Source organism: Limtongia smithiae (genome assembly GCF_038497785.1).
Source record: "Limtongia smithiae strain NRRL Y-17922 unplaced genomic scaffold V1518scaffold_3, whole genome shotgun sequence".
Taxonomy (NCBI): domain Eukaryota; kingdom Fungi; phylum Ascomycota; class Lipomycetes; order Lipomycetales; family Lipomycetaceae; genus Limtongia; species Limtongia smithiae.
In genome coordinates, this window is record NW_027117624.1 from 421,136 (window position 1) to 443,726 (window position 22,591).

Consider the following 22,591-nt stretch of genomic DNA (forward strand, 5'->3'; position numbering starts at 1 on the left):
GCTGGTCACAGCTGGATCACAGCCCAGCCACAGAGGCGTAGCGCCACCGGGAGCGGCATGGGCGGCTGGCTGCACCGGCGCCGCAGGGGTGCATGTACCCCGCCACTGGCACCGCCACAGCTTCAGAGTGTGCGGCGCGCCAGGGGCTGCCGCGCCACAGCCAGGGGCGAGACGGGCGTGCACGGACGGCTATCAAAGAGCGCAGTTGGTAGCGCACACGCGCGTTTGTGCTGGGTGCAGACGCTTCAAGGCTGCCAGCGCCATCGCCTGCGTCGCTGCAACGATAAAGACGGCCCAGGGGCCACGTTCGCCGCTGTTCGGCCGCCCCTCTTCCCACAGCTCCTCGTTCCTTGCTGCTGTGCCTCGCTCCTTCGAACCCGCGGCCGTCTTTCCTTCCTTACGCGCTCCTTCCTTACGTGTCGTTCTCTTTTCCGCACCCGCAATGCACTTCTCCACCGCGCCCCTGGCCGGCCTCGTCGCTGCTGTTCTCTCCCTTGTCCTCTCGGTCTCCGTGCACGCAGCCACCGCTCCCTCCCCCGTTCGCGGCGTCAACATCGGCGGCTGGCTCGTCGTCGAGAAGTGGCTTGGCGGCGACATCTGGGACATAGAAGGCTGCGACGATGCCGTCGACGAGTGGACCCTCGCTGCCGCGCTCGGTGACGGCGCTCCATCTGCCTTCGCCGCGCACTGGGAGGCCTTCTTCAACCAGTCCATCGTCTCCAAGATGGCGCTGGCCGGCGTCAATGCGCTCCGCATCCCCGTAGGGTACTGGTCCGTCACCAACGTCTCCGACTCGACGCCCTACGTCTTCGGCGGCATTGACTATCTCGACACTGCCATTGAGTGGGCCCGTGACGAGGGCATGGTTGTATGGATCGACCTTCATGGCGCGCCTGGTTCCCAGAACGGCTACGACAACTCTGGCCACGAAGGCGCCATCGAGTGGCAGAGCGACTCCTCGAACCTGCAGTCCACGATTGATGTACTCGTCTCTCTCGCCGAGAAATATTCGTCCTCCGAGTACTCCGACGTCGTCTACGCTCTCGAACTTGTCAACGAGCCCGCCTATTGGTCCCCCAATAACATTAACGTCACCAGGCAGTTCTATGCCGATGCATATTACGCTCTTTCATCCTACACCTCCGACCTTCAGATTGTTCTCCACGACTCCTTTCAGGACCTCTCCGACTGGGCAGACTTCCCTTCAGACATCGGCAATCCTTCCTACGGCTCTGTCGCTCTCGACACTCATTACTACCAGGTCTACAACTCCGACGAGCTCACTTACAACGGTGCAAAACACATCGTCACCACTTGCGAGTACTCCTCCACCATGGCCGCGTCCAATGACATCATGCCGACCTACGCTGGTGAGTTTTCCGCCGCAATGAACGTCTGCATCCTTGCAAATGGCACCTCGGTCGCCGGCACCTCCTGCGATGAGGAAGGCTGTCAATGCACCTCTGATTCCACTTCGGAGTGGAGCTCCGTTCTCGTCAACCTCGTCCGCGGCTACGTCGAGGCCCAGCTCGATGTCTTTGAGAACGCCGGCTCCGGATATTTCTTCTGGGCGCATATTGGCCCTGGTGCCTGGAGCTTCCTAAACGGCCTCGACGAGGGCTGGATTCCTTATCCTCTTACCGACCGCGCCTACCCGGGCCAATGCAAGAACTACTTGAACAGCACCATCGAGACATCCAAGCTCCGTCGGGACGTATCTTCGTCAGTGCGCCGCACGCCGCGTGGCTTGCTGGGCTTATAGAAGCGCACCTGCTGCTCTCTTCTAGCTTTCTTGCATCTCTATCTATCTATACTGGGTCGTTTGTTTGCATATTTGTGCTTGGGTTATAACTGTGTGTTTAGTTTGCTACAAATTCGGGCTATTAGACTAGACCGACTAAATCTGCCTGTGTGTGTATTTTTACGACTTTATGAATGAACTAATTGACAATAATCCGGACAAACTCATTAACCTTGTTGAATCAACATCGCGCTTCAATTAGAAACTCCTATAACTTTTGCAAACTCAGTTACGAGAAAAGTATATAAGTTGCCGCTAAGCACAGGAAAATTGTCGAAACAAGCAAAAACAATGAGAGCGGTGAGGTTCGAACTCACGCCTCTTTCGAGACCAGCATTCACATTCTATCAAAAGAACCTGAAGCGGGCGCCTTGGACCACTCGGCCACACTCCCTAAATCTAAACAAGGTTGCAGTACACTTCTCTACTTTGAGCATTTTTTCAGGCCAGGTGACTTCCGAATACTTGTTCTAGAGCTAATCATGAGTGAGAACGGCGTTCGACTTGCCTCCTTCTCAATACGGAGGAATAAATTTCAGCTGGCAAGCAAGCTGGCCGTGAATTGCTGGTGCTAGAAAAACACACCGTCGAGGCGCGAGCGACTTCCCTGAAACTCGGAGTGCGCGGACAAAGCAAAGTGAACCTTGCTTGCGTCGACTTGATAGCTGGTGCACAATGCCCGCATACTGCGCGTAAACCACGCCGCCACGGCATCACGCAACATTCACGCTCCCCCGAGGGAAATAATTGGTCCGAAAAACAAAACCCGCGCATACTGGACCGACTGCAAGTTTCTGTCAGTTCGGAAGGCAATATGTATCGGGCGACAGGCCCAGCAGGGAGGCTGTCACCAGGCAGGATTGCGTATGCCAGTGTACGTCAAAACGGACTTGCATGTGACATGCCAAGAGCTGCGGGCATGTTGATGCCGGCGCACGCTGGCATGCCTGCTGCAGGTACGGCGGAGGCTGGGCCGCGCACACGTGGTATTAGCGACTAGCGTACATGTCTGCGCTGGGGAGCGGCTCCTCGCGGCTAGCGTCCAGCCGCCTGCCAGTCGTCCACAGGAAGCAGTGGACGAGGTTGACGGGCGGCGGCCAGATCAGGCGGAGGCGCAATCGAAGTCACACCATCGAGGAATAACACCGAGGAGTCTCGCTCGTTGTGTGTAGGTTCGACAGGCAGTTCTTGAGGTGGGCTGGGCCCTTGACTCCTCAACTCCTGCGCTACCGGCCGGTAGACGACGGACGGCAGCCACACCCACTCTGTTATCCGTCATATAAATTCATTCAACAATTCATAACGGAGAAACAGCAATAGAGCAGCCAAGGCCAGCCGGTAAATTGTCAGCTCTGCGATCTCGGACTTTTGTTGAGTGCAGATCAATGTCCGCTCGCTTCGTCAGCGGAAGGCCACCGCCGGCTGAGCTTGCCGTTCTAATTCTGCGGAAAAATCCTTCTGGACATTGAATTGAATCGCTTGATTGAGTATTTGACTGCAATGGCGAGAAATACTAGCGTTATACGGCGTCAGCTCATGCAGCAGGCGCAGCCAGCTCAGCCGTCCGGTGCCACCACCGCCGCCGCCGCCGCAGCAGAGTACGGACGATGCGTTGGCCGCAGGACGCGAGCAAAGGGGAGTAAACTGAAACGTGTATCCGTTCGCGACGGTCACTGCGATGGGCCTCTATTCCTACGCTCTCCCGCCCGTGGCTGTTCGAAAGTGATGAAACTGTGATTTGGCGCGGACGAGAACGGTCTCGATGTGGACATAACAGAGCCACACTAAGTCGCGGACCTCTCTGAGAGTGGCGCTGCAGTCCGTAAGGTCCAAACGCGCTGTCCAGCTAAGCGCAGCTAACTCTAAAGTGCGTCTGCATTGAAAACTCCGAAATCGCCGCCATCTGTTCCTGTTCAGCGTAGGAACTTGAAAGTCAATCGCCGCGGCAATTTATTCATCCGGAAACCTCACTTGCAGCACTCAGTACGTACAACATTCTACGACGAGTATCTCGCAATCAGTCAACAGCAATGCGGGTCTCTGATCAAGCCGCCAAAGCCGCTGCTGGGCGGGCGTCGCGGTGCCGTAAGTGCAACGTGCAGGGAAGCTGTGCGGGATCCCGCCAGAAATTGTGACACGGCCGGCATTTAATGCATGCTGTGCGCACACGCCACTTGAGTGCATTTTGACAGCTGTGGCTTGACTTGTGAGTCGGCAGCTCCCTGTCGGCCGCTGTTCCTGGTCGTAACAACTTCCGCGCCCTCATTCCCCTGTCTCCGGTCGTTGTACGTGCCCCATTTCAACTCCTGCCTGTCCCTTCCCTTCAGCCTCGCGCTCTGCCGCCGCGCTCTAGCCTTCCAACCTGAGCGTTCACCATCACTAGTCTCCCACCGCCGGCGAGCTCGGTAGCGGGACATAGTGAGTGATTGTCTGCCACAGCCGGACACTTGCATTATTCGTTGGCAGACCAAAGCCAGCCCATCGTCGGCGCAGATGTCCCTGTCAAGATGTGACTGCAAGTCTCAGCATAAAACTCCGTAGTGATAACATGCATGCACGGAGTAGATATCACATTTGTGTTAACCGCGCATGGCTTGTGATATGAAAGCATGTAGCGAAGCGAGAGCTATGAAACAGCAGCGGTAGAGCACTTCCGGACAGCACCCACTCTCTTGAAAACATCCGTCTGTGCTGACACGGAATATTTGAAGTCAGCTACAATAAGCACTGGGCCCCCAACCGAGAAGTTTGTGTGTTCTAGACCTCATCACAACTCATACGTCAAGCACGTGCTGTAGTCAAGCGATCTTCACTGCCGTGTTCCGAAGCTGTTTAGTCAGAAGCACCTATAACTCTCGCCAGTGGCTGCGCAGCATTAACACCAAGCCACAGCCAGTCCCTCATACGCCAGCCGCTCTGGTACTACATCGTATATGAGTTTACGAACACGCTGAAACAATTACTCTAATGCCTCAAACCAATTTCACAAAATGGGGCGCTTGCAGAGCATGTTCGGTGCAAATATATCACACACAATAGTATTGTTCATAGAAGTGATGTTGAAGAACTAATACGGGTATCATTGCAAGTTATGACAGCGCACAATAACGAACACGTTAGGTTGTGTTACTTCGCTTGCTGATATTAATCCTGAACTGATCTCTTGTTACATGCTGTAACGTTAACTGTGGTATGAAGTATGACAAAAATCTTCCATCTCTAACCAATCCACTGCATCAACAATAACTACCATGTATATGATGTCACCTTAAATAGAGAAGTAGGGTTAGCCGGATATAACCCGTTGCACGACAAATCTGAGTTGTCATAGAGCGTAGCAAAGACAACATATATGTCAAACATGTACGATCGAGCCTGCATAATGTTAGGTCGGGAACCATATAACAGAACGGCCCAAGCTGGTTATTTACCTCAAGCTTCACATACGAATTAATTGCACCAGCGGGCAAAAAGAAAGTCCCTGTAAATGTACTGATGCTGCCGTCGCCAAAAGTTTGCGTTTCGTTGTACAAATATATGACATTGTCAAAATATTCATCTGTCGCAACAATATATGTAAACAAAAATCCAGGCTGGCAGTATCGTTAGTACACAGGATTAGAACAGACCAACCGAGAACCTCTTACGTCACTATCTAGCGTAGTATTTCGTTGACCTAAAGTATACGCCATCATAATTCGATACTCAATATCCGTTGTCAGATAAGTTTCTTGCAAAAGACTGGCCGGAGCTGCAAGTGTTCCGTCGTAGTTTGGATAATAAGGAAGCATTACACCAGCTTCTGAATCATCAGTGAATTCTGTAATGTTGAAATACGTTGTCGTGGAATTATCCATCCTCCAGCAAGTAGATGTGTTGTTTGGACTGATTGTTGTGAAGAAGTAGTCGCAGAGATTATTAGTATCCGGAGAACAGTATGAATCTGACACGGTTCCATTGTCGCGATCGTAATCAAAATATGTCACTTGGATCTCGCTCGACACAAAGTCCGGCGACGTATTCTTGCCTGAACACGAGTCATCGCTTGAATTGTATATCGTCATGTAATGGAAGTACAGATACGACGTGTGTGAACACGAGACAAGCTTGATATAAATATTCCCATCCGCGCTGCTATTCAGAGCGATATCTGTATAGGTAAATGTGACAGACTTTCCTGTTGCCCAGTTCTTTAAACCAAATTCAGAGCCAGGAAAATCTTCACCGTATCCTGTTGTGAATTCCGGGTCTTGCGCAGCCGTAAGAGTCATATTGAACTCTTCCTATAGCACCCAGTTAGCTGCACGATACCACAATATGTGAGAAGCGTAGCACATGCATAAATATCTTCGGTAACTGCATTCTTCTGTACCGTGAAGGCAAAATTAATGTAGTATTCGGTGTCAGGATCCAATCCTGATATATTTTGGTATAGTGTCGACGCAGCTGAATAACTGTTCCCATATGGCTCGTAAGGCGCAAACACGCCAGCAGATGAAGAATCGGTCCATAAATCCTGCTCAAAGTGATAAATAGCATTTGTAAGATTCCACGCGGAAATATCGTCAAAGTGTGGGGATTGAACAACGTTTGATTCTGGGATGCAAATTACGTCGGCAATTGAGGTCGCAGTGTTGGCTGCCGGAATTGTCGATGTAGCTGCATCAACTGTGCTCACAGTAAAGCTCGCTAGTGATGTGCTTGAACCAGCAGTCACTGAAATGGCATTTGATGACACAGCAGACACCGAAACAAATTCGGTCGAAGTATATGACGAAACTGCCGTGGATGATACCGCCTTGGATGGTGCCGATGAAATATAATACTGCGACGAGTATTCAGATGCAGACGACGTCGTCGTTGTTGTCGTAACTAATGTACTTGCAAGAGAGTTGCTACTGCTCCCCGCCGCACTTGTAGAAGCCACAATGCTGCTCGATTGGTTCGCCTCGCTAAGTGTTGATCCTGATTTATTCTTTGTCGTCAATCCAACTCCAAGACCAACGCCAAGAGCAACAGCAATGGCGACCACGACGGCTAGAATAATCCAACCTTTGTAACTCCTTCGAGTGGAACTGCTAACTTTTTCCGTGATTATAGGTCCTTGTAACGGCGCTTCCGAGACCGCCCCAAACGAGTACATTGGAGCGGGAGTCGGAGTTTCAATAACTTCTGGCGCCGTAGAATGTGAAATGACTTCTGGTGCCATCAACATGTTGACCATTGGCGCCATACTTTCTGGATTCGTCGCCATCGCTGTGATATGCTCTAGCGTACTTCAAATCGACAGAAGTGACGCGAGGACGGGAAGAGCGTGCTAAAGGGAGACCACTTCAGAAAGAGAAAATATCCCAGACTGGTACGGAGAGATCAGATATGCGCGCAGCTATCCCGGGCAGCTCGGGCGATCTTGCTCAGCCGCGCCCATTGTACGCCGTGCGCCGTAAATCAGCTAACCGACCTTGAGTACCCGGCTAAAGCTTCCAATCGCAACGTAGTTCGAACAGGTCGCGCTGTGGCTGTCCTTCTCTCCTTGGCCGCTGCTGTCATCTCGGACTACTTCTTACGCCCAGAGGCCCCGAGAGTTCATACTGCGTGTAGTTCGAATATTGCAGTGCGATTTGTGTGCCATGAATGTGCATCCTTCTCTGTGTCATAGGTACTAGCCGACTATCGAAGCACTCCAGCCAATATAAATTCGCTTCTACAGCCTAAGTTTGGGATTAGGGCAGTGTTGCCTCTGATTCAATCTGTAAAAATCGGCGCTAGCAAGAATGACAGCCTAACGCACCAACTCTAATAGTAGCTATACTAACCCTAACCAGCAGGGTAAATTGTACGGCTCGATAACGCACTAACGCATTATCGAGACGCAACAAAGCAGACTAACACGGCCAGCTTTTATTTTAGTGCAATGTTGACTTGGAAAAAAAATTAGACACCCCAAAAATCACATTCAGACAGAGTCAGTGATAAAAAGTGGACAAGTCCGGACTCGAACCGGAGACCTCTCGCATGCAAAGCGAGCGCGATAACCACCTACACTACATGCCCATTCTCTTTAAACGTCTTGGACGTTTACCTTGAGATTCGTAAACCTCACATCACATGATCTCCTTGTAAAGGTAACTAATCTCATTTCTAACTCTTGCTTTGGTCCGGTCTGACTCACTAATTGATTCACCCAGTAGTTGTGCGTATAAAGATCTCTCTAGACCTACTTCAGCGTGTAGTTTCTTTTCGGCTTATGGCAAGTAAAGCTTCGTTGTTCAGGTGTCGCGATCATTCACGAGCCACTTCTAGCAGCTGAAGAGCATTGCGTCTCGGAGTTTTGATGTCTGTATGGCTTATGTGACGTTCAAGAATAGATTCAATTCACATAAATAAATCCAATTAGCTACTAGCTAATCAGAAAACACAAGTTTCTCGGCAATTCCTATATTTCTTTCGCCAAATCAATGAATAACGACCGCTAGAGTCACTAGCAAACACAATACAACTGCTATAAACAGCAAGTTCAAGAACTAGTCGCAGATGACAAAAACAAAGTGATGACCTAGTAACATGCCACGACAAATAAGCAGATTAAATGAAATCGAAATGTGATGTGTAAAAAAATCCGCATTAAAAAAAACCAAATTTCGAATATTGCAAGATCACTTAAAAACCGTCCGATCGCAAAAACACCTAGGGAACTCAAGATAACAAAAACGATCCACCACCTTCATGCATAGCAAATAATAATCTGCGCTTCAATATCTCCTTAGAGCTATAGTCTGGAAGTTTTAAGTAGTTTGCGCAAGTCATGACACTAGGAAGATAGTGATCCGGCTTGAGAGGTGGTTCATGTTGACGGCAAACAATAGTAAAAGCCGGCGACAAAGCTCTGAATCCGCCAATTGGCAAGTTTGGACTTCCTGTGACAAAGCTGAGGAATGATCTCCGTTCATCTCGCGTAAAATCAGCCATTATTTCCAATAAGTTATGAATGGTAATGCTGCTCATCGTGTATCCATGATCCGCCTTAACATTGTTGAATAGAGTCTGCAGAGACCATGCTTCATCCGAGCCGCCACACATCGCGACCAATTCGGAGGGTAGGAAAGCCTCTAGTGCTCGGTATGCAAACTCTGAAGAAAATCCAGTACGGAATGCACTTAGCTGCTTCTCGACACCGCTTCCCATGAGAGCATCCATAGTGCGTTCGATGTAAAGTTCCACGTTCTCAATGGTCAAATCGACATTAGCGCCGTCTTCAATCAGCTCGTAATCTGGATATCCTGGCAGTGTGAAATCGAGAGCAAGACTTTCAATCGAGATTCCATCCATACTGATCTGACATAGCTGTGCTTTCTTCTCAACATCGGATAACGAAGAGTTTCCCAAGATAAGCTGCTTCTGCTTAACAATTTCTTGTAACTTGTTCAGAGACTTCGCCAGTTGCTCATCAATGTCGCCCACAAAGTGCAAGGCAGGCACAAAGTCGTTCCTTGAAACGAGGAAGAACATGGGGTTCAACTGAATATCCAATCGTCGCGAATCAAGCAAGGCGCGTCCAACAAATTTGCCAAAGATTGAGAACATCTCCAGGATTTTCTTACCGTTATCCATATTCGCTGCAAACGTCGACATGGGAGCAGGAAACAATCCTTGTTTGCTGAACGCGTATTTGCTGCTAGGATCAGAATCATCATCACGCCACAGATGAAGACTTTTGCTAGCAAACTCCAAGCTTGCGTTGGCGAAGAACTCCAATGTGGGCCCCAGGCCAGTCCCGACTTCATCAAAGTATTCCACCTCCAAAATACCGCTTGCCGTGTCACAGGATTTAAGTACGCGGATTGTACTTTGCAATAGCTGTGTGCGCGAAATTCGGACCTTGTGTCGGGGAGCCGTAAATGTCCATGTCGCGTTACTTGCACGGGAGGAGGCAGAGACATTGAATCGGCTCTTGAGTCTCTCGAGAGATCGGCTATAACCAAATGACGTCGACTGCATAAATAGGTATCGAGTTCCAAGTGGAATCAAAAATGGATAGTATCTCATGATGTAATAATTCCAATCCGGAAAGCAGCATCTAAAAGTTTGGTCAGAAAATACCAACAATCCTTTCAGTCGTAGCCAACATACCCTGTCACTATCAATGCTTGATCTAGTTGATGCTTCAACTTCGCCGAGAGCCGCGTATTGACAAATTGGGTCAAAGGCAACGGCGTGGCGAACTGGCTCTCTCCAGCCATAATCCGATCAACATGAAGATTCATGTCAAACAGAACCTTCAACAATTTGAGAATCAAGTCCAGCATGCCATTCTTCTCGATAAAACTGTTCTCATCGTCGATAGTGTTTGAACTAACAACGTCTGAAACAGACTTTGTCTTCGGCACTAAACGATATTGAACCGGATAGATCTTTTGAGGAGAATTGCTCATCACATCGTGCCTCTGCTCGCTGTACTTGTACAGACCACTGAAGATAGTAGAGTCGTTGCTGACAGCCCGGCCAAACATCTTGAACTGAACGCGATAGTTCTGTGAGAGCGATGAAAACGACGTTGAAGATGATGAGGACGGTCGCGACTCTTCCGATTCTGAGGCTGAATCGGGTGCTGAAGCTGCACCGAGATCAGATCGTGACGATAAAGCCATAATATGCCTGAAAGAAATTTCCGAAGGTCGTAAAGTTGATCCATCTGAAGTCGTGGACGCCAGCTTTGCATCACTGCTCCCTGCAAGGCACGATACCACTTCCGATGATTGTCGGAGATACGACGACATTGTAGACAACGAATCTCCTCGACCACCGTAGATTTCCGCATGTCGCTCTCGGCTCTCCTGCTTGATCAAATGTGTCTCGAGGTCCTGGAATGTAGCCACTGCCGGAATAGAAACCGTAGAATTGCGCTCTGTCTCGTCGCCATTCTCGTTGACCTCAACGAGCTTCAACTTGATCTTCATAGACAAAGTGCGGACTGGATCGTTGTTTTCCTCTGCAGATATATATTAGAAAACGCAGGCCTTTTACACAAGATCACACAACTTACCATCTCTCACAGCTGTGATTACCGAGAAATGCTCAAAGCGAATCAGAAGCTCCTGTAATTTAGAGACCAACACCTTAAAGTACAGGTTCTTAGTCGGTTCATTTGCGCAATTAGCGAAAACCTGCAGGAATGCCTTTCGAGCAGTCATGTTCTCCTCATCCGAACCACCGTCAAATAAATTCAGCATAACTTGCGGAACACCGGAGAGCATGAGGTCCATATACGATGTCGATGCAGCTTGAGATGTGAAATACGTTGCCAATCGCTGCAGTTTGTCGTCGAGCTCCGTTCTGGTGGCAAGTCCGTCGACCAGTTGTCGCAAATTCTCACGGCGGCTCTGATCAGACCGGCCAGAAGTCGAAATGTCCTTATTATATTCCGCGACTAGTTCCTCTGCAGCCTTCGTAATCGCCAAATAATACTGCGCATTGAGTGCCGAGATCGGAAGACAGCTCAAAGTGTCGAGCGCTTCCGAGGATGTAGCGGGATTTTCGTCCTCATCTTCGACAGGAATATCGGCTTCTGCGTCTTCTGCATCTGAGCTTCCATCCCCTTCATCCTCTGCGTCGTCTCCTGACGGGAAATACACAACCTCAATGCTTTCTCTCATCTTTGCTAGAGAAATGATATCTAACAGAGCCCCGTCTCGCTCAAGTTCTTCGACGAAGCAATCAGGTAATCTCCGGCGCAAAATATCTCCGATTTGAACTCCAATGGCGACCATGCCAATCTTATCGACCTGAGACAACATCGACCCAAGAACAGCAGAAAACTTCACGGTTTTCAAAGACTCTCGCAACACAGCTGGATCAATGTTCGACAAGAGTCTGAAAAAGATCGCTGCAACGGCCAGGGTCACAGCTGGTTCCATGCTATCCATATAAATGCGCACCAAAAGCGGAAACCAGATAAGAATCCGGGCACGAAGCCGCTTCTCATCGGACTTCAGCATCTCAATTCGCTGAGCCTTCGTAGCCACTGTCTCGCTTCCAAACCGCGCAACTGCTCGCAGCAAACGGTACTGTTCTGGACAGTCGGACTCCACAATGCCAGGAAATAGTTCAGTGAATACGCTGAGAGTCGAGAGCAGCTCCACTGGCAGACTGATAATTGAAGGCAGCGCTGAAATTTCATTGTTGGCAAGAAGAACATCAACTTGATCGTCCGCCGGCGGTTCGGTTCCTGTGAGAATGGAATACAAAACATTTGTCACGTCGATATTAAAAATCTTCGTCGCCAACGTGGGAGAGGCTCGTGCAGATGTGCTGAGAATCTTCAAACAATTAAGACGAAGATCATGACCGTTAAAGCTTCTGCTAGAAGGGTTGGCGATGTCCAGAATACGTAGCAAGAGTTCGTCAGTAACAATTTCCTCCAGCTTTTGCGACCCTCTCGACTCGATATTTTCCACAATATTCGCAATGCAAGAACATCCCTGTTCAATAATATGCTTGTCTGTTCCCATAATCATTCGAATGATCAACGGCATAATCTCACAGAAAGTGTCCACACAGTGAGGCAGGATGATTTTCGAGCAATTAACGGCAATACCTATTGCTGCACGTTGAATGAATATCGGGAAAAACTCAATATACTGTAAGCTGGCCGTGAGCGCGCCGAGCTCGGTCACACTGACAGGATGGTCGGCAGAAATCATTTTGAGAATCTGCAAATGATGTTAGTGCTGGCTCGCACTCATCTCCGCATTAAAACTCACCAAGAGAATCTGTTCCGCGACGTCGATGTACTCGATTTCCCTTAACTTTTTGCAAAACAGCGGCAAAAGATCACCGTCCAGCACAAATCTAGATGCTTTCGGTACAAGATCAACAAGATAGCGCAAACTTCGGCATGCCAGCAAGACCGACTCTGTATCATCGTCTCCAGGGATCGGATTCTCCATAATATCTGTAAACTCGTTGATGATAGTACCAGCGGACAACGACAGAGCGTTCTGAATGACTTCATCAGACCTATAGAGAATAAGATCACTCAGCCGCCGCAAGGCATCCATTCGTTGTTCTGGGTCTTCGCGCTGCTTGAGCAAGTTCAGCATATCGCTAAATTGTGAGATGAAGTGCACTTTGGACGATTCGCTCTCTAGACCATATTTGCCTTCGTATGGTATCGAATAATCAGACACGTAGAATAGAGGATTTGATTCCGGATTCCCGAAAAGAGCGCTTCGCTCAGAGATGGTTTCGTCATTCAGCGCCTCGTCGTCGTCCTCATCTTCGTCATCGTCCTCTTCGTCGTCTTCATCGTCTTCCTCTCGGTTGGCGTCCTCGTCTTGATTAGACTCCTCATCGTCGTCACTGTCATCATCGTGTTCCCGGTGTCTGAGACCGCTGTCATCTCCAGATCCGTCGTCAAAGTCAATGTTTAATCCTATAGAATTGCTGAACGACACATTCGACGGACCGCCCAGCATGTATCGCGAATATATACTTATATCATCCGCAGCATCTTGCAGAGATACGATGTCCTGCAATTCTTCCTCGAGTAAATTATGTGTGCGGTTGCGGCGGCTTCCCTCACCAGGGGTACTCCGTTCACCTGGAGGTGCCATTTGTTGTGTAAATTGCTGTATGATATCGTGTACGGGTTCAGATATTGCGTCTCTCTTTGGATCTTTCTTCTTGCCTGTCTGTTCTGACTGGGTGTCGGGACGTTCGTTAGACAGTGGAACCTGTTCGGTCTTGGCAACACGAGCTCGCTTTACTTTGCGATCTTTACCAGCGTCTGAAGGTTGCTCGATATCTGCAGCAACAAAGTTTCTACGTCTTGAGCGAGTGATCGGCGCGGGAAGTAGCTGCGGAGTCGATGCAAGCTTAGCTGCTGTTCTCGATCTGCCAATACAAGGTCAGCCACTCAAGCTCCCAGCAATAATAGCGCAACCCGATCAGTCGGATCTCACCTCGTGAATTGTGATGGCGTAGAAGTTAACGATAGGTGTTGTGCGGCGGTAGAAATACCGGTCTCGACCTTATTGAGCGGAAGACCCGGACGAGTCGCAGACGGAGTTGTCGCCACTCGCGAAGTGCCACACGTGCTTCTACTTCTAGACGAACTCGACGACGACGTGTCCTCGGCGAAAATCTGGGTACCAATTATAGACGATTGAGCGCGTGAGTCACTTTGAGATTTCTTGGAGCGTTCCTTCGACGAAGGTAAAGATATAGAGGTGTTGACTTTCTTGTGGCCGGATCGAAGGTCCATAAGATATTTGGTGGTCGCGCAGTGCTTATCCGCAAAGCAACGCGCGTTGTTGTAAGTAGTGCAACTCACAAACAGACTATAAGCCCAAAAATGCTAACATTCCGCGATATCGCTCAAGTCCGTGTAAGAGCGCCTTTGTACGCACCAGTTAGTCATATGTTGCAAAGGGAGTCTGTGACAGATTAAAGAGCATAAATATAAGGATTACAGCAATTGAAAGAGTAATCAAAAAGGCACGCACCTTCGTAGAGTAGACTCGGCAGGAATGAGATTGAGGAGGTAAGCTGTAGACGTGGTTTGCCTTGACGTTGGTAGCGTTCCGAGCCAAGAGTCGTACAGGTCACGCAGTCCACGCCACTGAATTCCCAAATCTCTTTGAAAGGGTCCAAATAACCAGCACGGATTAGAGGCAGATTCGCTTCAAAGACAACTGCCACAATCGAAGAAAGTGAGGAGAGAAGGGGTTAAAACGGCCCGAGAATCGCCGACGTAGTACTGTTGGAACAAGCTGTCGGACGTACCACACCAGGTCCATGTTGGCTTGAAGCAGCACCAAATTAGCAAGGGTTTCGTGTGATCATGACGACGTTGCAACATGCACGGGAAGTCCCAGTTTTAAAGTTGACCATTTCCGGTTCTGGCCTGCATGGTTGCCGAAGTCTAATGTCGAACGTGTATGGCAAGGCGCAAGGGCTTCGTGTGACCATGATTTACGACTCTCTTGTTGATTTGCTGTACATGCTGAATTCAACGTTGCTAATTAAGAAGGACTAAGCGAGGAAATGAAGATTGTAACTTGTATTACGTATCTAGAAGAGTAGATGATAAGAACTCGTATTATTCCAAGAATCCTAGAAGAGCGGGCGACTGAACAAAACCGCAATCACATCAGTCAAAAGCAATAGGCATGAATTCGTGACAGTCAAAAAAATTGCTTCATGAACTGCATTAAGCAGTCAAAAATGGACTCAAAATTTCCGAGTTAAATCTACATAGACAAGTTAGTAGTCAGCACAAAACGATCAACACGGGACATGAACTTACGCGTGGTACGATCCGTTCAGTTCCTTGGGTCCGGTCAGTACCATGTTAGAAATTACGGTAGCAGGAGGATCGGTCGACGCGATGGTGCCGTTCTCCTTAACGTTGACAAGGTATTCAATGTGCTGGGTTGTCATGGCGCCGCCATCTGTGATGACTTAGTTAGTCGGGCAGTCCTCAGTCTGTGGTCTGTACCCCAGATCAGACATGCATACGCTTCTCACGAATCTCCTGCTGCATAGCAGAATCCATAACCCCGGGATCGACAGAGAAGGCCAAGATATCTGGTTCCTCAACGGCGAGTGTAGCAGCAAGGTGGTTAACGCAAGCCTTCGAGCTACCGTAGGCCTCCCAGCCGTACTGCAAACAATTAGTACACAATATATTTGAAAAATTTAGCGGCCTGTAACTTACAAAGTGCGACTCCATGGAAGCTTCGGATGAGACGAACACAACGTTGCCCTTGCTCTCTCGTAGATAGGGAATAGCCGCTTTCAACTATACAAGACGTAATTAGCAATGCCCCGCTACCAAATAATAAATAGTAAGATCTGCTTACAGTAACGAGGCTGGAGAAGAAGTTTATGTCGAACAATTTCTTGAAGTCGGCGATATTGACATCGGCGATCTTTGCAACCGGGGCAATAACGGCAGCATTGAAAACAATGCCGGACAAGTATCCAAACTTCTCAATTGCAAGCTTAACAGCCTTGACGCCAGTTTCGTAGTCGCTAAGATCACCGGTCGTGTAGCTGTACCGAATTATCAGTCTTGCTCGCAGGTAGAGCAGTTCAGTCTGCAAAACTAAACAATTGCGCAACGTACACGAACTGTCCTGGATATTTCCCCTCCAATTCCTTCAGACCGCCTTCTGAGCGAGCAACAGCAACGACCTTCGCCTTGCAAGGAGCCCTCAACAGTTTCTCCGCGATGTTGTAGCCAAGGCCTAATCGCCATATTAGATCACATGCAATCAAGCTAACCTTCACGTATCGACAGACCTCGCGAAGCGCCAGTGACAAGAATAACAGGAGTGGTTCCAGTCATTGTAAATTGAATTCTTTATGACGGTGTACGAGAATTGGCAAGAGCGTGGGGTATAGCTGGTCAGAACCAAAGTCGAAGTCGCGAAGGCGATAAGCGGTTCAAGGGCCCTTCAAACTCTATAGGTCAGACCGTGTTGGTTAATGCACATGTAGTTTGCCGTTCTTACATGATCTTCCTTATGTTTATATACAATAAGACATCAAATTATTGTTTAAGTCGGTTCTTGGCTCCAATTTTGGAGTGAACACTGTCATAGGGGCGAATTGCAGCTTATCAGAAGTTGAGTCCATCTGTCAATTGCAAGACTCGAACCCCGCACCTTGCAGCAGTGGAACGAAGTTCAATAAAAGTAAAAAAAAAAATCTTGTACTCTCTTTATCATAGCGTGTCATCCTTATGCAGGGGCCATGCTAATCTTCTCTGTATCGTTTCAAATTGACCATATGTCCCGAAGGACGCCATTACTCAGATCCTAGCCAGCCATATTTCCATTCCTCCGGGTAACGCGCCTACTCAAGAGTATATTCTGCAGATATCCCAACTTCCGCTATCTTCTGAAGTGTTTCAATTATTGCCCATTATAGTAATAATTCTGAAAGTTATGATAGGAATTATTAGAGATTTTGTAGATCGAGCATAGCTAGTCTACTAGCATTGGTGGAGAGGTCGACTAATCGAGTTTCAAAGCTTAGGCATAAGCGTTTGCGAGTTTCCTTCATTTGTAACCAAAACTCCATTAATCAAGTATGTACAATCTACTGCTTACAAAAGCTTTTCTGTGTGTTTAATTTCCGTGTAACTTTATCCATCGCTGACGCGCCGAAATGCTGAATCTCTTGCCCAATCGGCGTGAAAACGCCACCATCGACATCCTTGTTAATGCTCAGTACACTAGCGGTGCATTTGTCCTTTGCCAGCTCAGAGTATAGATGGTATTGAGATGCATGGCGCCATAGAGGGAAATATATCAGAATGACCTTGGCCAAAACGTAAGTGCCCAACGACGCGACAAGTAAGCCGACAAGCGCTGTGATTTTGAACTCTGTGCGAATGCGAGTCTGGCACACTTTTAGCTGTGGCCCAGTGTTATCCACATTCCGCCTCATCGACGCAAGAACGGTATTCACGTCATTAGTAGTGCCATAGTACACTGAGGAGAATGCTATTGGTGTATTTGCTGTAGTCAATGTAACCGTTGATCCGTTTGCCGACAGGCTGGACTCAATCAAATTAGACTCGAGCGTGTTGCTGTCCCAGGTAAATGATTGTTCTTCTAGCATCGTGTATGTCATAGTGGAGTTATAGCATGTATTCGATTTATACACGCACCAAGCTAGCGTTCGCACTATGTACTCGTCGGCTTGCTGTTCCTTGACCAAAACGTAGTCGATCTCTTGACTCACAAGACCTTTCTGTACAAGCTGCTCGTAACTTGTCGCATGAGTCACGGTGGAAGAATCTGAGGACAAGCCAGATGGCAGAACAATTATGTTCATAGATTTCGTGCTGCTGTCAATAGACGAAACCTTGGATAGATATTCCTTGTACTCTGACTTTGTAATATCTAAGTATTCAGTTGAAAAGGTCACATCCACTGCCATTTTCGGCATAACGTCCCCATCGTTGTACACGAATGTCAGAACCGATGTGCCATTCTTCATAGACAGCACTGAATTGGACGTTCCAATCAAATTATCTTTCGACGTCGCGCTGCTACCGACAGAAGCAACTCTAAATAGATTCGATTGTCCCGACGATGTGCAAACGAGTTTAAAACGTTTGAAATTTCCGCCAGAGAGCGCGACCTCAAGAGGTAGCGAATGTGATTGAAGTGTCGCATAGTAAATATCTTCAATATATCCACATGAGTATGTTGTAGAATTCCCGCTTGTGCTCTTAGTACTATTGGTTTGGTAAAGTAAGAAGCCGTCCGACGCTTGTGTCCAGGCCGTGGATGACACCGATGCCGCGTCGTACTGCACTGACTTCACCGAAGGACTTGTAAATATGGTGCTGGTATTGCCAATGACTGCCTTCACGGCACTCCCGGTCATGACTGACTTGTACGAGACTGTGTCCAACTTTGTTGCGTATCCTACGATCCAAGAGAAGAAGAACACTGCGAGTGCTAACAAGACCGCAACGAGCACAACCAGCACGCGTTCCAGTTTGCCGACTTTTCTTCCAAATAAGGCATGACCCGCCTCATGAAACTTAGGCTCTGTTGAAAATCCGTCGTGCAGGTCGCCGAGTGAAGCTGGCCTTGCCGCGTCGTTAACCAGAGCGCCTGTTTCGTCCGCTTCACCCCTTCTTGAAGTTTCCTTCCGCCATCGCCACAACCGTCGCTCTTCCACTAGTACCGTCAAAAAATCGCCGTTATTGCTCGTCGCGACAATCTTCGTGTATAATCCCGGTACGCAATGCGTGATCAGGGCTAAGCATAGCTTGAGCAGTGCGACCAGCAGAATAACCGTGATTCCCGTGAGCAGGGTCACGACAACGACGGACGGCGTGTGTATAGGCATTGAATGTTAAACTGGGAGATGCAGGCAAAAAGACTCGGCGCGGTCGGCATGTTTAAGAGCACTGCTGAGGAAGTCCAAACGTGGTATACGGAGTAAATCACTTAGCAAACTGTATTGTGGCAGTGCAGCACCGACGTTAGTCGTTTTGGTTCCGCCTTGCGAGATGCAATCTTGCGCCGCTGCCGCGCGCTAGCGCGTAAGGTTTAGACATTATTGCACACCGTAAATAATTATGTGCGCGTTCATGTGTGACCTAGGGTTTTCGGCCTGAGTAGCAGAGTTTGTAGGTGGCGCATGACGGCCAGGGGCAGCCCGCACCACGAGGCTGAGGGGCGCAGCATATTAAGGTGTGCGGGCAGAAAAACTCGGGTACTCTGCTGCGCCGCAGCGACATACACAGCCGTCCTCGGTGGATATGAGAATTGGCGACTATTATTATTCATTTTGCGTGAGCACGCATCAGCTTCTGGACGATGGTTTGCAAGACAAAGATGATTAAGGAGCGTACTCCTTGAGCTCCTCAGAGTCAAATCTACATCGAGTTAGTACAGGTTGACGATGGTTCAGTGAAAGTAGGCCGATCAACATACCTCAGCGCTTTTCCGTTGAGTTCAGCGGACCATCCTTTGACAATCATGTTCACAACCACACCACCGGGCAGCTCTGGTGGCGACAGCGTGTTCTCAGACTTCAGCTTGAGGAATCGGTCATGCTCGGTAGGGGTCATCTCAGCTCCGTCTGACATTGCGCGTTAGTCTATTGTGACAAATAAAACTCTGAAGTACCAAAACGTACGCTTATCACGGATGGCAATCTGCATCGCAGTGTCCATCACCCCCGGGTCGAGGGAGAAAGTCTTGATATCAGGCTCCTCCGCGGCAAGCGTCGCCGCGAGATGGTCAGTCGCAGCCTTGGAAGATCCGTAGGCTCCCCATCCGTACTATTCATCAATGCTGCTTAGTCTCCATAGCCACGAGCAATGAATATGGGTTCAACTCACGAAATAGTGGTGGGTAGCGCCTGATGAGATGAAGACAACACTGCCCTTGCTCTCCTTCAGATACTTGACGGCGACACCAAGCGACGCAACAAGAGCAAAGAAATTGATGTCATAAAGCTTGCGCCAGGCATTGGCGTCCGCCTTTCCAACAGCAGTGATTGGGTCGAGAATAGCGGCGTTGTAAACGCACGCATCTAGTTTGCCGAACTTCTCAATCGCAAGGTTGACAGCGGCAACATTGACCGAATCCAGAGAAATGTCGCCGGCCAAGTAAGCAACCTGCGAGGGGTACTTGGCAGCAAAGGCCTCTAGCGGGCCAGCAGTGCGGGCAACGAGGACGACGTTGTAGGACAGATCCAGAAACATCTGAGCAATCGCCGCACCGAGGCCTAGAGCGTGTCAGCAGGTGAAATATAACACACAGTCCAGCAACTAGTCGTAATACGTACCGCGAGACGCGCCGGTAATGAGAACGACAGGAGACATGTTAGTTGGTGCTTTTAATGAATAGGTCGTACCAACGCTCCAACTAATCATATCAAGAGATAAACGCCGAGAGAATATGTAATCACGTGATAATACAACACCCTCGCCGATCACCCAGCTAATTGTCCGGATTAAATTTCGCCGATTCCCTGATCTAACGTCCGCTAAGCATGCTAAAGTGTTGTTGACAGAACCTAAAGTGATAGAAGTGAGGCTAAGCGACCCGCGGCTCGAGCTACTCGCCCTCCCTTCTCGGCAGAAAACTAAAATCAAGAACGAACAAAATCGTAATACTTGTAAACTATTAATTAATGCGAAGGTTTGAACTCAAATCTCAATCTATAGTCCTTATAGTAACAGTATTTACAATCCAATTATACCCGTAGACCCAAATGATAAACACGATGTGAAAGACGCGCAGAGACAGAGATAACGCAGCAAGCACATGAGCGAACCGGGAATGGCAACCAGCCCGACAAAATATGTACAGTAGTAATGTGTTGCAAGTCAAGAGATTAGATAGCAGTGTAGCCACCATCGATGATAATGTCGGAGCCAGTGCAGAAGCCAGAGGCGGGGGACGCGAGCCAGAGAGCAGCACCAGCGAGCTCCTCGGGCTTACCGAGACGGCCCATAGGAGTGCGCGACTTCCATTCACCGAAGAGAGTGTCCGCAAAGGAAGAGTTGAGAGGGGTGTCCATGTAACCAGGCGAGATAGAGTTGCAACGGATATGATGGGTGGCCCACTCGGCGGCAAGTGACTTCATGAGATGGATGACGCCGGCCTTGGAGGCGTTATAAGCACATTGGGGCTGGGGCCAGTTAACAATTGTGCCAGACATGGAGCCGATGAAGATGATTGAGCCGCCGTTGTTGGCAGCGATCATATGTTTTCCAGCAGCCTGTGCGCAATAGAAAGTGCCGTTGAGGTTGATGTCAATGACACGACGGAACTTCGCGGCGCTGTACTCCTCGGCGTGGACAAGATCAGCGACACCAGCAGAGCAGATCAGGATGTCGATCTTTCCGAAATCCTCGACGCTGGCGTCCATGCAAGCCTGTACTTGGTTCTCGTCCCGGACATCGAGGCGGTAGAAGCGGGCATCGACACCGTAGTCCTCGCGGAGCTGCTGGCAGGCCATCTCGCCCATGTCGGTGACGAGATCAAAGATGGCGATGCCGGCGAGACCAGCGGAGCAGAGACCCTCGCACATGGCGAAACCGAGGCCGCCAGCACCGCCAGTGACGACAGCGACCTTACCGTCTAGCCGCATCATGTCGAAAACGGAGCGCCGGCCCAGTGTGGTGGTGGCGTTAGCCTCCTCAGCGATGGAGAGTGTGGGGATGGGAGCAGCCATTGGGATGCAGATTGTGGCAAAGAGCGAGGACAGATAATAGCGAAGACAGAGAGGGGAGAGGCCCAGCGAGGGGGGGGCGAGAGGGAGTGGGCCTTTATAGCAGGACCGAAGCGGGGCCTGGGCTGGAGAGGAAGGCGGTGCGGGCTGGAAGGAATGCTACTGGATTGGGCAGCACACCAGGGCCAGTTTAGACGGCGAGTGCGGACTAGAAGCTGCTGGCGCGGCGGTGCGCGGGGACCGGGCGTGCCGCGCTGCAAGTGGCAGTGTCCACCGCCGCGCCGCACTCCACACTACCCAGTCCTCGCAGCGGCGACGCGCGGTCGAATATGCTTGCCACGCGGGCGTAGAAGCGCGTGGCAAAATGCGAACCCCGCAGTAGAGCAGCACCGCAGTGTGGACTGTGGGACAGTTGGGCGGCGGTCTACGAGTTCCACGCGTCGCGTTCTCGCCCATTCGGCGCCGAGGCAGCAGGGTCCGGCGGAACAGCGCAAGGTAGATCACGCGGGGGGAGGGGGGAGGCCAGGGCGACGGAAGGAAAGGCGCGACGCGCCGCGGCGCGTTCTGCTGCTATTTTTGCGAGCACACGGTTGCCCTTCGCCTGTGATGTCGGCTGCTGCACCACCGTCACAAGCCTGCTTTGCGTTCCAAGCGCGCAGTCGCCACCGCGACTGTCACGGCTCTCTGCTCCATTACTGTCACCTCCAGGTGACGTCTTCACTGCCGCCCGCAAGTGCGGCCACCACCTCTGCCGTCGCCACCGCCGGCCTCCGCTGCAGTTCGTACGCCGGAGCGAGGGGCGCACAGGAAATCGCCGCCAGTGACAGTCCGGCTGTACCACATCGTACCGCCCGCGTCTGGCGCACGTGCCGCGCTCTCAGCCACACCGGCTTTACTCTCTTCCCCATCGACCAAGCGTCTCTCCGCACTCTACAGAATCTGCTTCCTCGCCCCGTGCCTCGTTCTCCTCTGTATCCCCGTAGATTGCCCCCGCCCATGCGTAGATCGCTCTTGGCGGCTGGCATGTCTAGCTTGTGGCCGCATTCTCCACCTGTCACCTGCGCCGCGCCTGAC

The 22,591-nt window shown here is 50.0% G+C and overlaps 7 protein-coding genes across 7 annotated transcripts; 1 reads left to right on the forward strand and 6 right to left on the reverse strand.

Moving 5' to 3' along the window:
- Window position 1: 1 nt before the first annotated feature.
- Window positions 2-2,212, forward strand: V1518DRAFT_199546 (glycoside hydrolase superfamily). Its single transcript, XM_066900890.1, has one exon. It carries the CDS (start codon window positions 443-445, stop codon window positions 1,760-1,762), a length of 1,320 nt encoding a protein of 439 aa, XP_066760653.1. The 5' UTR covers window positions 2-442; the 3' UTR covers window positions 1,763-2,212.
- Window positions 2,213-5,047: 2,835 nt separating this feature from the next.
- On the reverse strand, window positions 5,048-7,055 carry V1518DRAFT_404432 (uncharacterized protein; the record flags this gene model as incomplete). The annotated part of the gene is made up of 4 exons (XM_066901888.1): window positions 5,048-5,176; window positions 5,233-5,394; window positions 5,449-6,084; window positions 6,108-7,055. 4 exons carry the CDS (start codon window positions 7,053-7,055, stop codon window positions 5,048-5,050), a joined length of 1,875 nt encoding a protein of 624 aa, XP_066760654.1.
- Window positions 7,056-8,497: 1,442 nt separating this feature from the next.
- V1518DRAFT_372191 (uncharacterized protein) lies at window positions 8,498-13,275 on the reverse strand (the record flags this gene model as incomplete). The annotated part of the gene is made up of 4 exons (XM_066901385.1): window positions 8,498-9,878; window positions 9,932-10,790; window positions 10,845-12,510; window positions 12,562-13,275. 4 exons carry the CDS (start codon window positions 13,273-13,275, stop codon window positions 8,498-8,500), a joined length of 4,620 nt encoding a protein of 1,539 aa, XP_066760655.1.
- Window positions 13,276-14,846: 1,571 nt separating this feature from the next.
- V1518DRAFT_413392 (uncharacterized protein) lies at window positions 14,847-16,601 on the reverse strand. Its single transcript, XM_066903305.1, has 8 exons — window positions 16,318-16,601; window positions 16,106-16,258; window positions 15,930-16,050; window positions 15,664-15,856; window positions 15,519-15,602; window positions 15,320-15,464; window positions 15,108-15,252; window positions 14,847-15,051 (listed from the first exon to the last, which is right to left on the reverse strand). The coding sequence occupies exons 2-8, from the start codon at window positions 16,149-16,151 to the stop codon at window positions 15,012-15,014; spliced, it is 774 nt and encodes a 257-aa protein (XP_066760656.1). The 5' UTR covers window positions 16,152-16,258; window positions 16,318-16,601; the 3' UTR covers window positions 14,847-15,011.
- Window positions 16,602-16,863: 262 nt separating this feature from the next.
- On the reverse strand, window positions 16,864-19,041 carry V1518DRAFT_413394 (uncharacterized protein). The gene has a single exon (XM_066903306.1). The coding sequence runs from the start codon at window positions 18,674-18,676 to the stop codon at window positions 16,907-16,909; it is 1,770 nt and encodes a 589-aa protein (XP_066760657.1). The 5' UTR covers window positions 18,677-19,041; the 3' UTR covers window positions 16,864-16,906.
- On the reverse strand, window positions 19,042-20,214 carry V1518DRAFT_413396 (uncharacterized protein; the record flags this gene model as incomplete). Its single annotated transcript, XM_066903307.1, has 5 exons — window positions 19,042-19,208; window positions 19,267-19,414; window positions 19,472-19,616; window positions 19,677-20,065; window positions 20,126-20,214. Coding segments are annotated over 5 exons (808 nt in total), but the record flags the coding sequence as incomplete, so codon positions are not given.
- Window positions 20,215-21,755, reverse strand: V1518DRAFT_413397 (uncharacterized protein). The gene has a single exon (XM_066903308.1). The coding sequence runs from the start codon at window positions 21,518-21,520 to the stop codon at window positions 20,678-20,680; it is 843 nt and encodes a 280-aa protein (XP_066760659.1). The 5' UTR covers window positions 21,521-21,755; the 3' UTR covers window positions 20,215-20,677.
- Between the last annotated feature and the right edge of the window lie 836 nt (window positions 21,756-22,591).

What these genes read in the sequence shown, in the direction of transcription:
- V1518DRAFT_199546 (XM_066900890.1), top strand. Translation starts at nt 443, where the DNA reads ATGCACTTCTCCACCGCGCCCCTGGCCGGCCTCGTCGCTGCTGTTCTC.
- V1518DRAFT_413392 (XM_066903305.1), bottom strand. Translation starts at nt 16,151, where the DNA reads ATGACTGGAACCACTCCTGTTATTCTTGTCACTGGCGCTTCGCGAG. An exon ending in TCTTCTCCAGCCTCGTTACT is followed by an intron (nt 15,603 to 15,663) that starts GTAAGCAGATCT and finishes CGTCTTGTATAG; the next exon opens with TTGAAAGCGGCTATTCCCTA. An exon ending in CTGAACGGATCGTACCACGC is followed by an intron (nt 15,052 to 15,107) that starts GTAAGTTCATGT and finishes TTGTCTATGTAG; the next exon opens with ATTTAACTCGGAAATTTTGA.
- V1518DRAFT_413394 (XM_066903306.1), bottom strand. Translation starts at nt 18,676, where the DNA reads ATGCCTATACACACGCCGTCCGTCGTTGTCGTGACCCTGCTCACGGGA.
- V1518DRAFT_413397 (XM_066903308.1), bottom strand. Translation starts at nt 21,520, where the DNA reads ATGGCTGCTCCCATCCCCACACTCTCCATCGCTGAGGAGGCTAACGCC.